This window comes from Mesoplodon bidens, assembly GCF_964165515.1.
Source record: "Mesoplodon bidens genome assembly, chromosome: X".
Classification (NCBI taxonomy): Eukaryota; Metazoa; Chordata; class Mammalia; order Artiodactyla; family Ziphiidae; genus Mesoplodon; species Mesoplodon bidens.
This window is the reverse complement of record NC_138163.1, coordinates 124,961,183-124,980,566: the sequence shown is the minus strand read 5'-3', so window position 1 is coordinate 124,980,566 and position 19,384 is coordinate 124,961,183. Positions and strand designations below refer to the sequence as shown.

Sequence of the window (19,384 nt, the reverse complement as noted above, 5' to 3'; positions counted from 1 at the left end):
ATCAGTCAGCTACAGACAAAAGAAAAGGACTATGATACTAGACAAGTTTTATTTTGAATGCTGAAATATCACAAGGAAAGAAAATAAAGGCTTTACCCCCTTGGAAAATTAGAATTTACAAAACTGAGCATTAAGGAGGATTGTAAGATACGGAACTGAAATTGTACACAAAATTGCAAGGCCATGCACTGTGGGGATGAGTGGCTAGAAGTTAGTACTCCTGGAGACAATGATTTAAAAGCCTTGTTTCTCTTCAAGGGAATCACAGGAAATCCCATCAGACTTGGATGATTTGTATGGATTTTGAACTTTGATTTTTGCTTTTTAAGAATTGAGCTGTTTCTGGGCTTCCCTGGTGGCACAGTGGTTGAGAGTCCGCCTGCCGATGCAGGGGACACGGGTTCGTGCCCCGGTCCGGGAAGATCCCATATGCCGCAGAGCGGCTGGGCCCGTGAGCCATGGCCGCTGAGCCTGCGCGTCTGGAGCCTGTGCTCCGCAACGGGAGAGGCCACAACAGTGTGAGAGGCCCGCATACAGTAAAAAAAAAAAAAAAAAAAGAAAAAGAAAAAAGAATTGAGCTGTTTCTGACTTTATTGGAGGACCTTTTGAGAACTAACTCTATGTGAACCTGACACTCTTTCTCTTTAACCAGGTTATTACTGTATTTTCTGCATCTAATTATTATGAAGAAGGTAGCAATCGAGGAGCTTACATCAGAGTGAGTTCTGGTATGCCCCCCCCCGATTTTTCCAGTACCAAGTAACTAGCGCAACGTGCTTGAGGCCTCTTTACCAAAGGTGTGTATACTCTAAGGAGATTTTTGAGCTCTGGTACTAGTGACCAAGTAGAACCAGTCCAGAGTGACTTAAGAGCAGCCATGGGAGTGAAGAAAATGACTTACTCGTTACTCATTGGTATAAACAAAATAGAAGTAATTCCAGAAGCCAAGTGGTGAATGCGCTCGTATTTGAAACCAGGAGCAGCAATTTTCAATGTATGCATCTCTTTAGATGGATAAAGCAATCAGCATCCACAAACAGTCCCTAATTGAATATAAGGAAAAGAAAGCCTCTGCGCCCACCCACTCCTGTAACCTCCAGCCTTCTCTGCCCCCAGACGGCCCAGTCTGCTCTTGCCTCTTTGTCTCTTCTCTACCCAGAAGTGTATATGACTGAGTTGAGTATGTGTCTCTGTGTGATGGCATTCATAGCTTATCTCCCTTTCCTCCCTTTGACATTATCTTTTTAATATTTTTTATTTTATAGAATGAATATGTTTATTGTTAACAAGTGAGACAAAACAAAGACGTATAAAGAAAATGTTAATGATCTTCCCTCCCAGTACTTCTCAGTAATTCTTTTCCCCAGAGGCAACTGAAATTAATAGCCTAGAGAGGATCCTTCCACCCTCTTCTCCTTGCTCCTACAAAAATAGACAAGCAATCACTCATTCATTGAATTAAAAAAATGTTGAGCACCTACTATGTGTCAGACACTGTTCTAGGCACAGATGATATTGAAATAAACAAAATAGGTAAAAGTCTTTTCCCTCATCAAAGCATATCCCTGTGGGAGGAGAAAGGCAGTAAACAACATACATACATTTTTTTTAAAAACAAAGATAGAATCACACTGCACGGTCTATTCTGCAACTGGCTCTTTCCCTAAAGATTATCTCGTGAACATTACTCCAAGTTTATACATATAGACCTAACTCATTCTTTTTGGTAGATGCATAATATTCTGTAGTATATGTATACCATAACAGTTATGGATAGCTAAATCGTATTCAACTGATGGCCATCCAGATTGGTTCTAGGGTTTTGTACTTAAAAGCAATACTATAACAAACATTCCTCTGTGTGTGTGTGTGTGTGTGTCTGTCTGTCTGTCTGTACATATATATATACACATATCCATAAGTTTTTAATGCTTTTTTTTTACATAAGATTTCAAAATATACGATTTATAATGTTTAAAATTTTGCTAGATACTCCAAAAGAGTTGTAACAATTAACAATCTGGAAAACAACATATTAATTTCTCCACATCCTCATTAGTCTCATAAGTTATTACTCTTCTTAATTTTTGCCAAGCTGATGGATGAAAATGATAAATCTCATTGTTTTAATTAGCATTTTTTAGACAGCTGAGTTTACCCATCTTATATTTTTGAACATTGCATTTTCTTTTCTTTGAATTTCCTGTTTATAATATTCCCCTATTTTATATTGGGCTGTTTGTCATTTTCTGATAAATTTTTAGGAATTCTTTGCATAGGAGGGATAGAGGATTTTTATGGGCATGATGCATATATTTTGTTGGTATCTTGATTTTGCTTTATTCTATGAAATCACATTTTATAATTTCATTATAACTTTTGGATTTTCCCCTTCGGTAGAAAAATGTCTCCACATAAATTTTATACACACACACACACACACACACACATATATATATTACATATATATATATTACATATATATTTGTAATTTATTTTAACAGCTTTGTTGAAAGTTTACCAAGTTAAAGTATACAATTCAATGGTATTTGGTATATTTACAGAGTTGTGTAACATCACCATAAACTAATTTTTGAACATTTGTTCCATCCTAAAAAGAAAACTTGTATCCATTAGTAGTCACTCATCATTATCACCTCCCCATCCCTGGCCAACCCTCCCCCACCCATCACAACTCTAGTTAACCACTAATCTACTTTCTGTCCCTATAGATTTGCCTATTCTGTACATGACATATAAATAGGATTACACAGTATGTGGTCTTTTGTGACTAGCTTCTTTTTCTTAGCACAGTGCTTTTGAGGTTCATTCATGTTGTAACATATATCAGTACTTCAGTCCTTTTAATGGCTGAATAACATTCCATTGTATCAATAGACCTCATTTTCTTTGTCCATTTATCAGCTAATAGAAATGTGGGTTGTTTCGACTTTTTGGCTGCTATGAATAATGTTGTTTTGAACGTTGGTGGACAGGGTTTTTTGTATACATTTGTTTTCATTTCTCTTGGGTATATACCTGAAAGTGGAATTGCTGGATTATATAGTAACGCTTATGTTTAACATTTTGAGGAACTTGCAAGCTTTTTTCCCAAGGGGATGCACAATTTTACATTCCCACCAGCAATGTATGAAGATTCCAATTTCTCCACATCCTTGACAACCCTTGTTATGATCTGTCTTTTTGATTATAGCCATCTTAGTGGATGTGAGGTAGGAACTCTTGGTTTTGATTTACATTTCCCTCATGACCAATGACTTTGAGGATCTTTTCATGTTCTTATTGGGCATTTGTATATCTTCTTCAGTGAAATGTCTCTTTCAGATCCTTTTTCCATTTTTAATTGAGTTACTACTCTTTTTATTATTGCACTGTAAGAGTTATTCATATATCCTATATTCATGTCACTTATTAGATATATGATTTGCAAATAGTCTCTTCCATTCTATGGGATGTCTTTTCACTTTCCTGATGTTATTATTTGCAGCACAAAAGTTTTCAATTTTGATGAAATCCAATATATCTGTTTTCCCTTTTCTGCTTGTGATGGGGTATCTAAGAACTAACTGCCTAAGTCAAAGTCATGAGGCTTTATTCCTATGTTTTCTTGCGAGAATTTTATACATTATTTTTATAGATTAAGTTCTTATATTTGGATATCTAATCCATTTTGCGTTAATTTTTGTGTATAGTGTGAGGTAAGGGTCCAACCTTATTCTTTAAAATGTGGATATTCAATTGTCCCAGCAACATCAGTGGGAAAGACTATCGTTCCCCTATTTGACTGTCTTGGCACACTTGTCAAAAATCAATTGACCATACAGGTATGGGTTTATTTCTGAACTTTAAGTTGTACTCCATTGACCTATATGACTATCCTAATGTCAGTAACACCCTGTCTTGATTACTATAGCTTTTTGGTAACTTTGAAATTGGGAAAGGTGAGTTGAATTTGAGTCTTCTTTTTTTTTTTTTTTTTTTGCGGTACGCGGGCCTCTCACTGCCGTGGCCTCTCCCGTTGCGGAGCACAGGCTCCGGACGCGCAGGCTCAGCGGCCATGGCTCACGGGCCCAGCCGCTCCGCGGCATATGGGATCCTCCCGGACCGGGGCACGAACCCGCATCCCCCGCATCGGCAGGCGGACTCTCAACCACTGCGCCACCAGGGAGGCCCTGAGTCTTCTTTTTTAAGATTGTTTTCCATGTGAATTTTAGAATCAGCTTGTCAACTTCTGCAAAAATGCCCACTTGGATTTTCATAGGGGTTATTTTGAATCCGTAATATCAATTTGGGGCTATTTCCATTTTAACAATATTAAATATTCCAGTCCATATTGTTCTATTTATTTTGATCTTCTTTAATTTCCTTGAAAAATATTTTGTGCTTTTCAGTGTGCAAGTCTTGGACTTCTTTTGTTAAATTTATTTCTAAGTGTTTTATTCTTTTTGGTGCTGTAGTAAGTGGGATTGTTTTCTTTTTTTATTTTTTAATTTAATTTTTTTTATACAGCAGGTTCTTATTAGTCATCAGTTTTATACACATCAGTGTATACATGTCAATCCCAATCGCCCAATTCATCACACCACCATCCCCATCCCCCAGCGGCTTTCTGCCCTTGGTGTCCATACATTTGTTCTCTACATCTGTGTCTCAACGTCTGCCCTGCAAACCAGTTCATCTGTACCATTTTTCTAGGTTCCACGTACATGCGTTAATATTACAATATTCGTTTTTCTCTTTCTGACTTACTTCACTCTGTATGATAGTCTCTACATCCATCCACGTCTCAACAAATGACTCAGTTTCTTTCCTTTTTATGGCTGACTAATATTCCATTGTATATATGTACCACACCTTCTTTATCCATTTGTCTGTCGATGGGCATTTAGGTTGCTTCCATGACCTGGCTATTGTAAATTGTGCTGCAGTAGACACTGGGGTGCATGTGTCTTTTTGAATTATGGTTTTCTCTGGGTATATGCCCAGTAGTGGGATTGCTGGGTCATATGGTAATTCTATTTTTAGTTTTTTAAGGAACCTCCATACTGTTCTCCATAGTGGCTGTATCAGTTTACATTCCCACGAACAGTGCAAGAGGGTTCCCTTTTCTCCACACCCTCTCCAGCATTTGTTTGTAGATTTTCTGATGCTGCCCATTCTAACTGGTGTGAGGTGATACCTCATTGTAGTTTTGATTTGCATTTCTCTAATAATTAGTGATGTTGAGCAGCTTTTCATGTGCTTCTTGGCCATCTGTATGTCTTCTTTGGAGAAATGTCTATTTAGGTCTTCTGCCCATTTTTGGATTGGGTTGTTTGATCCTTTAATTTTGAGCTGCATGAGCTATTAATATATTTTGGAGATTAATCCTTTGTCCATTCATTCGTTAGCAAATATTTTCTCCCATTCTGAGGGTTGTCTTTTCGTCTTGTTCATGGTTTCCTTTGCTGTGCAAAAGCTTTGAAGTTTCATTAGGTCCCATTTGTTTATTTTTGTTTTTATTTCCATTACTGTAGGAGGTGGATCAAAAAAGATCTTGCTGTGATTTATGTCAAAGAGTGTTCTTCCTATGTTTTCCTCTAAGAGTTTTATAGTGTCCACTCTTACATTTAGGTCTCAAATCCATTTTGAGTTTATTTTTGTGTATGGTGTTAGGGAGTGTTCTGATTTCATTCTTTTACATGTAGCTGTCCAGTTTTCCCAACACCACTTATTGAAGAGACTGTCTTTTCTCCATTATATATCCTTGCCTCCTTTGTCATAGATTAGTTGACCATAGGTGCGTGGGTTTATCTCCGGGCTTTCTGTCTTGTTCCATTGACCTATATTTCTGTTTTTGTGCCAGTACCATACTGTCTTGATTACTGTAGCTTTGTAGTATAGTCTGAAGTCAGGGAGTCTGATTCCTCTAGCTCCATTTTTCTCCCTCAAGACTGCTTTGGCTATTCGGGGTCTTTTGTGTCTCTGTACAAATTTTAAGATTTTTTGTTCTAGTTCTGTAAAAAATGCCACTGGTAATTTGATAGGGATTGCATTGAATCTGTAGATGGCTTTGGGTAGTATAGTCATTTTCACAATATTGATTCTTCCAATCCAAGAACATGGTATATCTCTCCATCTGTTGGTATCATCTTTAATTTCTTTCATCAGTGTCTTATAGTTTTCTGCATACAGGTCTTTTGTCTCCCTAGGTAGGTATATTCCTCAGTATTTTATTCTTTTTGTTGCAATGGTAAATGAGAGTGTTTCCTGAATTTCCCATTCAGATTTTTCATCATTAGTGTATAGGAATGCAAGAGATTTCTGTGCATTAATTTTGTATCCTGCAACTTTACCAAATTCATTGATTAGCTCTAGTAGTTTTCTGGTGGCATCTTTAGGATTCTCTATGTATAGTATCATGTCATCTGCAGACAGTGACAGTTTTACTTCTTCTTTTCCAATTTGTATTCCTTTTATTTCTTTTTCTTCTCTGATTGCCGTGGCTAGGACTTCCAAAACTACGTTGAATAATAGCGGTGAGAGTGGACATCCTTGTCTTGTTCCTGATCTTAGAGGAAATGCTTTCAGTTTTTCACCATTGAGAATGATGTTTGCTGTGGGTTTGTCATATATGGCCTTTATTATGTTGAGGCAGGTTCCCTCTATGCCCACTTTCTGGAGAGTTTTTATCATAAATGGGTGTTGAATTTTGTCAAAAGTCTTTTCTGCATCTATTGAGATGATCATACGGTTTTTCTTCTTCAATTTGTTAATATGGTGTATCACATTGATTGATTTGTGTATATTGAAGAATCCTTGCATCCCTGGGATAAATCCCACTTCATCATCGTGTATGATCCTTTTAATGTGTTGTTGGATTCTGTTTGCTAGTATTTTGTTGAGGATTATTGAATCTATATTCATCAGTGATATTGGTCTGTAATTTTCTTTTTTTGTAGTATCTTTGTCTGGTTTTGGTATCAGGGTGATGGTGGCCTCATAGAATGAGTTTGGGAGTGTTCCTTCCTCCGCAATTTTTTGGAAGAGTTTGAGAAGGATGGGTGTTAGCTCCTCTCTAAATGTTTGATAGGATTCACCTGTGAAGCCATTTGGTCGTGGACTTCTGTTTGTTGGAAGATTTTTAATCATAGTTTCAATTTCATTACTTGTGATTGGTCTGTTCATATTTTCTATTTCTTCCTGGTTCAGTCTTGGAAGGTTATACCTTTCTAAGAATTTGTCCATTTCTTCCAGGTTGTCCATTTTTTTGGCATAGAGTTGCTCGTAGTAGTCTCTTAGGATGCTTTGTATTTCTGTGGTGTCTGTTGTAACTTCTCCTTTTTCATTTGTAATTTTATTGATTTGAGTCTTCTCCCTCTTTTTCTTTTCTTTTTTTTTTTTTTTTTTTTGCAGTACGTGGGCCTCTCATTGTTCTAGCCTCTCCCATTGCGGAGCACAGGCTCCGGACGCGCAGGCCCAGCAGCCATGGCTCACGGGCCCAGCCGCTCTGCGGCATGTGGGATCTTCCCGGACTGGGGCACAAACCCACGTCCCCTGCATCGGCAGGTGGACTGTCAACCACTGCGCCACCAGGGAAGTCCCTCCCTCTTTTTCTTGATGAGTCTGGCTAATGGTTTATCAATTTTGTTTATCTTCTCAAAGAACCAGCTTTTAGTTTTATTGATCTTTGCTATTGTTTTCTTTGTTTCTATTTAATTTATTTCTGCTCTGATCTTTATGATTTCTTTCCTTCTGCTAACTTTGTGTTTTGTTTGTTCTTCTTTCTCAGCTTTTAGTTTTATTGATCTTTGCTATTGTTTTCTTTGTTTCTATTTAATTTATTTCTGCTCTGATCTTTATGATTTCTTTCCTTCTGCTAACTTTGTGTTTTGTTTGTTCTTTGTGTTTTTGTTTGTTCTCTTTCTCTAGGTGTAACGTTAGATTGTTTATTTGAGATTTTTCTTGTTTCTTGAGGTAGGCTTGTATATCTATAAAATTCCATCTTAGCACTGCTTTTGCTGCATCCCATAGGTTTTGGATTGTCCTGTTTTCATTGTCATTTGTCTCTAGGTCTTTTTTGATTTCCTCTTTGATTTCTTCAGTGATCTCTTGGTTATTTAGTAACGTATTGTTTAGCCTCCATGTGTTTGTGTTTTTTACGTTTTTTTCCCTGTAATTGATTTCTAATCTCATAGCGTTGTGGTCAGAAAAGATGCTTGATATGATTTCAGTTTTCTTAAATTTACTGAGGCTTGATTTGTGACCCGAGGTGTGATCTATCCTGGAGAATGTTCCATGCACACTTGAGAAGAAAGTGTTATCTGCTGTTTTTGGATGGAATGTCCTATAAATATCAGTTAAATTTATCTGGTCTACAGTGTCATTTAAAGCTTGTGTTTCCTTATTTATTTTCTGTTTGGATGGTCTGTCCATTGGTTTAAGTGAGGTGTTAAAGTCCTCCACTATTATTGTGTTACTGTCAATTTCCTCTTTTAGAGCTGTTAGCCGTTGCCTTATGTATTCAGGTGCTCCTATGTTGGGTGTATATATACTTATAATTGTTATATCTTCTTCTTGGATTGATCCCTTTATCATGATGTAGTGTCCTTCCTTGTCTCTTGTAACATTCTTTTTTTTAAAGTCTATTTTATCTGATATGAGTATTGCTACTCCAGCTTTCTTTTGATTTCCATTTGCATGGAATATCTTTTTCCATCCCCTCACTTTCAGTCTGTATGTGTCCCTAGGTCTGAAGTGGGTCTTTGTGGACAGCATATATATGGGTCTTGTTTTTGTGTCCATTCAGCAAGCCTGTGTCTTTTGGTTGGAGCATTTAATCCATTCACGTTTAAGGTAATTATCGATATGTATGTTCCTGTGACCATTTTCTTAATTGTTTTAGGTTTGTTTTGTTTTGTTTTGTTTTGTTTTGTTTTTTTGCGGTATGTGGGCCTCTCACTGCTGTGGCCTCTCCCGTTGCGGAGCACAGGCTCTGGACGCGCAGGCTCAGCGGCCATGGCTCACGGGCCCAGCCGCGGCATGTGGGATCCTCCCTGACTGGGGCACGAGCCCATGTCCCCTGCATCGGCAGGCGGAATCTCAACCACTGTGCCACCAGGGAAGCCCTTAGGTTTGTTTTTGTAGGTCCTTTTCTTCTCTTGTGTTTCCCACTTAGAGAAGTTCCTTTAGCATTTGTTGTAGAGCTGGTTTGGTGGTGCTGAATTCTCTTTGCTTTTATTTGTCTGTAAAGCTTTTGATTTCTCCATCGAATCTGAATGAGATCCTTGCCCGTAGAGTAATCTTGGTTGTAGGTTCTTCCCTTTCATCACTTTTAAGTATATCATGCCACTCCCTTCTGGCTTGTAGAGTTTCTGCTGAGAAATCAGCTGTTAACCTTATGCGACTTCCCTTGTATGTTATTTGTCGTTTTTCCCTTTCTGGTTTCAATCATTTTTCTTTCTCTTTAATTTTTGCCAATTTGATTACTATGTGTCTCGGCGTGTTTCTCCTTGGGTTTATCCTGTATGGGACTCGCTGTGCTTCCTGGACTTGGGGGGCTATTTCCTTTCCCATGTTAGGGAAGTTTTCGACTATAATCTCTTCAGATATTTTCTCTGGTCCTTTCTCTCTCTCTTCTCCTTCTGGGACCCCTATAATGTGAATGTTGTTGCGTTTAATGTTGTCCCAGAGTTCTCTTAGGCTGTCTTCATTTCTTTTCGTTCTTTTTTCTTTAGTCTGTTCCGCAGCAGTGAATTCCACCATTCTGTCTTCCAGGTCACTTATCCATTCTTCTGCCTCAGTTATTCTGCTATTGATTCCTTCTAGTGTAGTTTTCATTTCAGTTATTTTATTGTTCATCTCTGTTTGTTTGTTCTTTAATTCTTCTAGGTCTTTGTTAAACATTTCTTGCCTCTTCTCGATCTTTGCCTCCATTCTTTTTCCGAGGTCCTGGATCATCTTCACTATCATTATTCTGAATTCTTTGTCTGGAAGGTTGCCTATCTCCACTTCATTTAGTTGTTTTTCTGGGGTTTTATCTTGTTCCTTCATCTGGTACATAGCCCTCTGCCTTTTCATCTTGTCTATCTTTCTGTGGATGTGGTTTTTGTTCCACAGGCTGCAGGATTGTAGTTCTTGCTTCTGCTGTCTGCCCTCTGGTAGATGAGGCTATCTAAGAGGCTTGTGTAAGTTTCCTGATGGGAGGGACTGGTGGTGGGTAGAGCTGACTGTCGCTCTGGTGGGAAGAGCTCAGTAAAACTTTAATCTGCTTGACTGCTGATGGGTGGGGCTGGGTTCTCTCCCTGTTAGTTGTTTGGCCTGAGGTGGCCCAACACTGGAGCCTACCTGGGCTCTTTGGTGGGGCTAATGACAGACTCTGGGAGGGCTCATGCCAAGGAGTACTTCCCAGAACTTCTGCTGCCAGTGTCCTTGTCCCCATGGTGAGACACAGCCACCCCCCGCCTCTGCAGGAGAGCCTCCAACACTAGCAGGTAGGTCTGGTTCAGTCTCCCCTGGGGTCACTGCTCCTTCCCCTGTGTCCCGACGCACACACTACTTTGTATGTGCCCTCCAAGAGTGGAGTCTCTGTTTCCCCCAGTCCTGTCAAAGTCCTGCAGTCACATCCCACTAGGCCTCAAAGTCTGGTTCTCTAGGAATTCCTCCTCCCATTGCCGGACCCCCTGATTGGGAACCCTACGTGGGGCTCAGAACCTTCACTCCAGTGGGTGGACTTTTGTGGTATAAGTGTTCTCCAGTCTGTGAATCACCCACCCAGCAGTTATGGGATTTGATTTTATTGTGATTGCACCCCTCCTACCATCTCACTGTGGCTTCTCCTTTGTCTTTGGATGTGGGGTATCTTTTTTGGTGAGTTCCAATGTCTTCCTATTGATGATTGTCCAGCAGCTAGTTGTGATTCTGGTGTTCTCACAAGAGAGAGTGAGAGCTGGGATTGTTTTCTTAATTACATTTTTGGATTATTCATTTATAGTGTATAGAAATACAGTTGATTTTTGTATGTTTTGCAATCTTAATGAACTTCTTTATTAGTTCTAATAGCTTTTTTAATCTATCTTTTTAATTGAAGTATAGTTGCTGTACAAAGTTCTAATAGTTTTTAGTGGAATCTATGGGATTTTCTATATACAAGATCATATTATCTGTGAATGCAGATAGTTTTACTTCTTCCTTTCCAATCTGGATGCCTTTTACTTCCTTTTCTTGCTTAACTGCCTGGCTAGAACCTCCGAACCAATACTGAATAGAAGTGGTGAGAGCAGATACCCTTGTCTTCTTCCTGATCTTAAGAGGGACATATTCACTCTTTCAGCATTAAGTATATTAGCTATGTGTTTTTTGTAGATGCCCCTTATCAGGTTGAGGATGTTTCCTTCCATGCCTAGTTTGTTGACTGTTTTTATCATGAAGAGTGTTGGATTTTGTCAAATACTTTTTCTGAATGTATTGAGATGATCGTGTGGATTTTGTCTTTTATTCTATTAATATGATGTGTTACATTGATTCATTTCAGATGTTAAACAAACCTTGCATTCTTAGGATACATCCCACTTGTTAATGTTATATGATCCTTTTTATATATTGCTAGATGCAGTTTGCTAGTATTATGTTGAGGATTTTCCATCTATATTCATAAGAGTTATTGGTCTATAGTTTTCTTGTGATCTTTGGTTTTAGTATCATGGTAATACTGACTTTATATAATAAGATGGGTAGTATTCCCACCTTTTCTATTTTTTGGAAGAGTTTGTGAATGATTGGTATTAATTCTTCTTTAAATGTTTGGTAGAATTCACCAGTGAAGCCATCTGGCCCTGAGCTTTTTTTTGTGAGAAGTTGTTTGATTACTTATTCAATCTTGTTCCTTGTTCCAGGTATGTTCAGTTTTCTATTTCTTCCTAGCCAATTTTGGTAATTTGTGTCTTTATAGGAATTTGTCTGTTATCTAATTTGTTGGTGTACAATTGTTCATAGTATTCCCTTATACTTTTTATTTCTATAAGGTCAGATGTGATGACCCCTCTCTCTAAAATCATTTGATTTTAGAAATCTGGGTCTTTTTTTTTTTCCTTAGCCAGTCTAGATAAAAGTTTGTCAATTTTATTGATCTTTTCAAAGAACCAATTTTTGGTTTTGTTGATTTTCTCTATTGTTTTTTTATTTCTCTATTTCATGTATTTCTCCTCTGTTCTTTATTATTTCCATCCATGTATGTGCTTTGGATTTTAGTTTAATGTTTTTTTTCTAGCTTTTGAAGATAGACATTATACTATTTATTTGATATATTTCTTTTTTTTTTTTTTTTTCAGGTACACAGGCCTCTCACTGTCGTGGCCTCTCCCATTGCAGAGCACAGGCTCCAGACACGCAGGCTTAGCAGCCATGGCTCACGGGCCTAGCCGCTCCGTGGCATGTGGGATCTTCCCAGACCAGGGCACGAACCCGTGTCCCCTGCATCGGCAGGCAGACTCTCAACCACTGAGCCACCAGGGAAGCCCAGACATCTTTCTTTTTTAATATAGGTATTTATGGATATATATTTTCCTCTCAGCAGTGCTTTAATTTTATCTTATATGTTTTGGCATGTTGTATTTACAGTTTCATTCATCTTTAAAGTATTTTCTGTTTCTGTTGTGATTTCTTCTTTGACGCATTGGTTATTTAGGATTGTATTGCTTAATTTCCTTACATGGTGATTTTCCCAATTTCTTTGTTATTAATCTCTAATTTATTTATTTATTTGTAGTCAGGAAAGATACTTTGTATGGTTTTAATCATTTTATATCTATTGAGACTTACGGTATGGCCTAACATGGGGTCTTATTGTGGAGAATATTCCATGTACGCTTTAGAAGAATATATATTCTGCTGATGTTGGGTGGAGTGTTTTATACAAATCTGTTAGATCCAGTTGGTTTATAGTGCTGTTCAAGTCTTTTATATCCTTTTTGATTTTCTGCCCAGTTGTTCTATCTATTATTGAAAGTAGAGTACTGAAGTCCTCAACTATTATTGTTGAATTGTCTGTTTGCCCCCTCAATTCTGTCACTTTTTGTTTCATGTAGCTTTGGGCTCTGTTGTTAGTTTCATATATGTTTTATAATTATTTCATCTTCTTGACTGATTGGTTCTTTTATCATTATAAAGTATCCCTCTTTTTCTCTAGTAATAGCTTTTGTCTTAGTCTATTTTGTCTACTATTAGTATGGCCACTCTAACTCTCTTCTGGTTGCTGTTTGCATGGTATACTTTTTCCTTTCAAACTCTTTGTATCTTTGAAACTAAAGTGTGTCTCCTGTAGACAACATATAGTTGGATCTTATTTTTTTAATTTAGTCTCACAATCTCTGCTTTTTTATTTATTTAATCCATTCAAATATGATGTTATTATTGATGTGGTTGGATTTACATCTGCCATTTTGCTTTTTTGGGGTGACTCATGACTACTTCGTTCCTCTGTTCCTCCTTTATTTTGAATTTATTTTTGTAAATGGTCTGAGGTGGAAGTTTAACATCCAGACATTAATTGTGCTAGCACTATTTTTAAAAATCGTCCTTTTCTACTGAATTTTAATATCTCCTTTGTCATATATATTGTTCCCATATATATATATATATATATATATACATATATATATATATATATATTTTTTTTTTTTTTTTTTTTTTTTTGCAGTACGCGGGCCTCTCACTGTTGTGGCCTCTCCCGTTGCGGAGCACAGGCTCCGGACGTGCAGGCTCAGCGGCCATGGCTCACGGGCCCAGCTGCTCCGCAGCATGTGGGATCTTCCCGGACCGGGGCATGAACCTGTGTCCCCTGCATCAGCAGGCGGACTCTCAACCACTGCGCCACCTGGGAAGCCCCGCCCATATATATTATAGTTCACTATATTTATGAAAATTCTATTCTATTCTGTTCTTGTATGTATCTGTCTTCTCTTGTGTCAATATCTGCTGTTTTGTTTAAGTAACTTTAAGGTAAATTTCAACATCTGCTATAGCAAGTCCCTCTTTGTTTTCCTTCTTGTCTTGGATATTCTCGTACACTAATTGTTCATGTGAATCTTTGAAATCAAAAAGAAAATACTGGTAATAATCCTTTTAAAATTTCACACACACACACACATATAAACACATTCACCACCTAGTAATATGATATTTGTTAAGTTAGACAGTTCATTTAATGTAGAAACCGGTGAGTGGCAACAAATCATATTAAAATGAAACAGAACAGGATGACTTATGTAACTTTCTTAACATAGGATGAATGCTGTTGAAAGTAGAGCCATCAGGATGTTAAAAGAGAGAATGATTTCACAAAAAACTAACCTCATTCGTGTTTTCCAACTTCAAGACAGCAGTAAATCAGGTAAAAAAAATTATGTAATGCTTACCATTGCTTAACATACCAGGTTACATACAAATTAGTTTTCATTTTCTTTGTATCCTTAAGATTTCAGTTTTCTACTTTTGCCAGCAAGGAATGATAGAGATAAAAATGAAATATAATCCATTTTATGCTTGGACAAAAGCATATTCCTCCTTTTCAGTAAGCTTCTTTCAACTTAAAAAAGCAACAACAACCAGAATTAGACTTCTCTTCTGTTAGTATGTTTGACTAGACACTCTGGAAGGTCCTCCTGTTTAGAAACAGCTAGATTCTAGAGGATACATTAGTTTAATGCATTTACCAGCCTCACAGTAATTAAGATAAATCTCTAGGCTGCATTTCCTCTCCCCATTAAAGGATTTTTAAAACCACATGTTGGAACATGGAGCAGCAAGCAAGCACAAAAGGCTAGATTGTCCTGGGGGCAAATACTAATACTAGTGTAGCAGTCAATCCTGAGACTAAACCATAGGATAGTAGAAAGATGGGCAAGCTGAATTTGAGACTTACAACATTAAGCCTAGATCCTCAAAGTGACTAAAGTAGTCCTAGGTCTGTAGTGCCCTCAACTCCTGGCAAGCAAATGCAAATCCATCTTCATGGGAAGCGTCCCTAATTTGGGCAACTAGTATATCCAGAGATTAAGATCAACTAATATGAGGTCACAACCGAAGATCACCAAACAAACAAGGGGACAAGCTACCATGAGGGAGAGTCAGCAGAAACAATAAGCAACAGATTAGTTTCCCAAGGACATCATATATTGGAATTATCAAATACAAAATAAAAAATTACTGAGAAAGAAAATGTTTAAAGAAATGAAAGATGGAATCACAAATATGCATTTGAAAATGATTTAAAGAAGAACCATTTTTATTTTATATAGATATAAAAACTCATTAAGAAAACATGGTGAGTGGGTTAAACAGAAGATTAGATGTTGCTTAAAAAAGAATTAGAAAGATTAAGAATCAAATGTGTAACATACATCTAATCAGGGTCCCAGGAGGGGAGAATGTAAGAGAGAATATATTTGACATGATAATGGCTGAGACCTTTCCAGAACTGTTGAAAGACTCAAATTCACAGGTAAAGAGGAACAGTGATTCTCCAATAGGGTAAATAAAATTAAATTCATACCTACACACATTTGTGGTGAAACTGCAGAGCACCAACAGCGAAGAGAAAATCTTAAAAGCAAGCAGAGGAAACACACAGTGCTACAGAGACAACAATTAGAGTGACGTCAGACTTCTCAACAGTTGCAACAGAAGCCAGTAGACAGTAGAGTCATATATACAGGTGGTCCCCAATTTATGATGATTTGACTTACAATTTTTCAACCTTAAAATGGTGTGAAAGCCATATGCATTGAGTAGAAACCATACTTCGAATTTTGAATTTTGATCTTTTCCCAGGCTAGCAATATGTGGTACAGTGCTCTCTCATGATGCTGGGTAGTAGCATTGAGCCACAGCTCCCAGTCAGCCACAAGATCACAAGGGTAAACAACCAGTACACTTACAACCATTCCATACCCATACAGCCATTCTTTTTTTCACTTTCAGTACAGTATTCAATAAATTACATGAGATATTCAACACTTTACTATAAAATAGGTTTTGTGTTAGATGATTTTGCCCAACTATAGGCTAATGTAAGTGTTCTGAGCACATTTAAGGTAGGCTAGGCTAAGCTATGCTGTTCAGTAGGTTAGATGTAAATATTAAATGCATTTTTTACTCACAATATCTTAAACTTATGATAGGTTTATTGAGATGTACTGCATTTTAAGTCAGGGAAAATTTGTACAAAACATTGAAAATAAAATTTACGAAAAGATACAACATGAAAATACTAACAAAAACAAAGTGGGAACAGCTGTATTAATATCAGACAAAGTAGACTTCAAGGAGATATACATTACTAGAAAAATAAAGGGACACTTTATGATAAAATATTCAGTTTTCCAACTAAATCCATTCTAAATGTGTATGCACCTATTAATACAGCCTCCTTCAAAAATATGTAAAACAAAAATGCACTGAACAAGTAGAAGTAGAAAAACCTACCATCATAGTGGGAGATTTTAACACTCCTCTCTCACAGGAACCGAAAGTATAAGTAGACAAAAAGATTAGCTAACTTTCCCTAAAAAACATATTGAATATCTAGAACTCTGCATCCAACATTGCAGAATATACATTGCTGTCAAGCACAAATGGAACATTTACAAAAATTGACCATTAAATGGAACATAAAGTAAATCTCAATAAATTTTGTATTGGAAACATATAGAATAAATTCTCTGACATAGTGAATTGAGCTACAACTCAATTACATAAGGTAGCTAGAAAACCCCCTTGGGCTTGGAAATGAGAAATACACTGCTAAATAACCCTTGGATCAAAGAAGAAATCACAGTGGAAATTAGAATGCTGAAATTGAGTAATGAAAATACAACATATCAGAACTTATGGGATGCAAATAAGAGAGGCATTGATATCCTTCAATGTATATACTTTAAAAGATGAAACTGTGATCAACAAAGTAACAAAAAGTGGTTCTTTGAAGAAAATGTTGATATAACCCTCATAAGGAGAGAAGGAAAGAGAGACCAAATAACTGATGCCAGAATTGAAAGGGGGGACATTACTACAGACTTTACAGATATTAAAAAGATCATAAGATACATTATGGAAATTCTTATGCTAATAAATGGAAACTTTAGATTAAATGGACACATTCTTAAAATATATATGTACACACATACTTATAAAAACTGACACAAAAAGAAATAGAAAATCTGAACAATCCTGTAACTATTAAAGAAATTGGATCTGAAATTTTGAAACTTTCCACATAGAAAGCTCTGAGCTCATATAGCTTCATTAGCCATTACAGTATGCATATTTAATATTTTAAGAAAGAAATGAAGGGCTTCCCTGGTGGTGCAGTGGTTGAGAGTCTGCCTGCCGATGCCGGGGACACGGGTTTGTGCCCCGGTCTGGGAAGATCCCACATGCCACGGAGCGGCTGGTCTCGTGAGCCATGGCTGCTGAGCCTGCACGTCCGGAGCCTGTGCTCCGCAACAGGAGAGGCCACAGCAGTGAGAGGCCCACGAACCCAAAAAAAAAAGAGAAAGAAATGAAACCAGTGTTACAGAAACTCTTCCAGAGAATAGAAATAGAGGGAACACTTTCTTTTTTTTTTTTTTTGGCTGTGCCACATGGCTTGAGGGTTCCCAGACCAGGGATCGAACCCATGCCCTTGGCAGTGAAAGCACAGAGTCCTAACCACTGGACCACCAGGGAATTCTCAAGGGAACACTTTCAAAATGATTTTAGGAGGTCAGCATAACCTTGATACCAAAACCTAACAAAAACATTATGGAAAAGGAAAATTAAAAGCTAATATCACTCATACATTTAGATGAAAAAATTCCTGGATGAAATAATAGCAAAAGGTTAGTGTATCACAACAGAGTTTAGTTTATTCTAGGAACACTAGGAATTCTAGGTTGTTTTAGCATTTGAAAATCAATCAGTGTAATTCACCAGTTAACAGAACTTAAAGAAGTAATATAATTCTCTCAAGAAAAAAATTGTTTCATATATTTCGCCCTGGTTTCATGGGTTTAAAAAACATTTAGAAAACTAAAAATGGAAGTAAACTTCCTTAATCTCATCAAGGATATCTACCAAAGCCTATAGAAAATAGCATACTTAATGGAGACATGTTGAAACCTTTCCTTCTAAGTTTGGGAATGAGGGAAGGATGCTGTAGCAGGCTGAATAATGCCCCTTCCCATAATATATCCACATTGTGATCCCCAGAATCTGTGACTGTTACCTTATTTGGCAGAAGGGACTTTGCAGATGTGATTAAGTTAAAGATCTTGACTTGAGGAGATTATTCTGCATTATCTAGGTGGGTCTGGTGTAATCACAATGGTCTTTATAAGAGGGACATAGGAAGAGTCAGAATCAGAGGAGAATGTGATGTGAGATGATGGAAGCAGATATTGAAATAATGCACTTTGAAAATGGAGGAAGGTTTCCCAAGCCAAGGAATACAGGCAACCATTAGAAGCTGAAAAAGGCAAGGAAGGAGATTCTCCCTTCAGAGCCTCCAGAAGGAACCAGCCCTGCTGACACTTGACTTTGGCCCAGTGAAACTGATTTTGTACTTCTAACCTCCAGAACTGTAAGAGAATAAATATGTGTTATTTTAAGCCACTAACTCTATGGTAATTTGTTAGAGCAGCAATAGGAAACTAATACAGAGGCCCCCTCTCAAGACTCTGTTCAACTTTGTACTAGGGATGCTAGCCAGTACAACAAGGCAAGTTAAATAAAATGATAAGGCTTAGAAAGAAGAAATAAAATGTCACTATGCATAGACAACATGCCAAATAAATCCACAGAAAAACTGTTAGAATTAATAAGTGAATTTAGCAAGTTGTAGAACCTCAAGGTCAATAAACAAATTGATTGCACTTCCATATACTAGTGTATCAGTCAGAATCTATTCAGGAGACAGAAACCACATCAGTAATTTGAACAAGGAAACAATATAAAGAATTATAAACTAGTAAAAGGTGATTAATTACTAATAGGAATAAAAGAGAACTCTAAAGAATACAAGAACAGAAAGTGTAGGGAACAACTACTGTCTCTAAGGCTGAGAGAGAGTATCCAAGGAAGGAACAAACTTGGAAGAGTCCCCTACTTCCAACCAAGGCTAAGATTCAGACCTCATTGGAGCGGGTGTCACTTTGGCCTGCTGGATGGGGTGAAAGTTCACTGAGGTGTCTCAGGTCAGAGTTGGTCTGTAGCTAGTGGGCTAGGAAGAGAATGGAGCCACCCACTGTGGTGCCATCAAAACTCTCTTTGGGCTATGCACCACTGTGTCTCTCACACACTGCTGGCAAGGGAACCACCCACTGTGGTGTCCATGAAATTCACTAGAGAG

General features: G+C 37.4%; 1 protein-coding gene across 1 annotated transcript in view; it reads left to right on the top strand.

The window, feature by feature from the left end:
- PPEF1 (protein phosphatase with EF-hand domain 1) overlaps positions 1-19,384 on the top strand; it is a gene marked incomplete at its 5' end in the record, with an annotated part of 153,545 nt that overhangs the window by 127,934 nt on the left and 6,227 nt on the right. Inside the window, 3 exon segments of the mRNA XM_081223136.1 lie at positions 653-733; positions 736-797; positions 14,283-14,389. Coding sequence (XP_081079262.1) covers positions 653-733; positions 736-797; positions 14,283-14,389 — 250 coding nt within the window.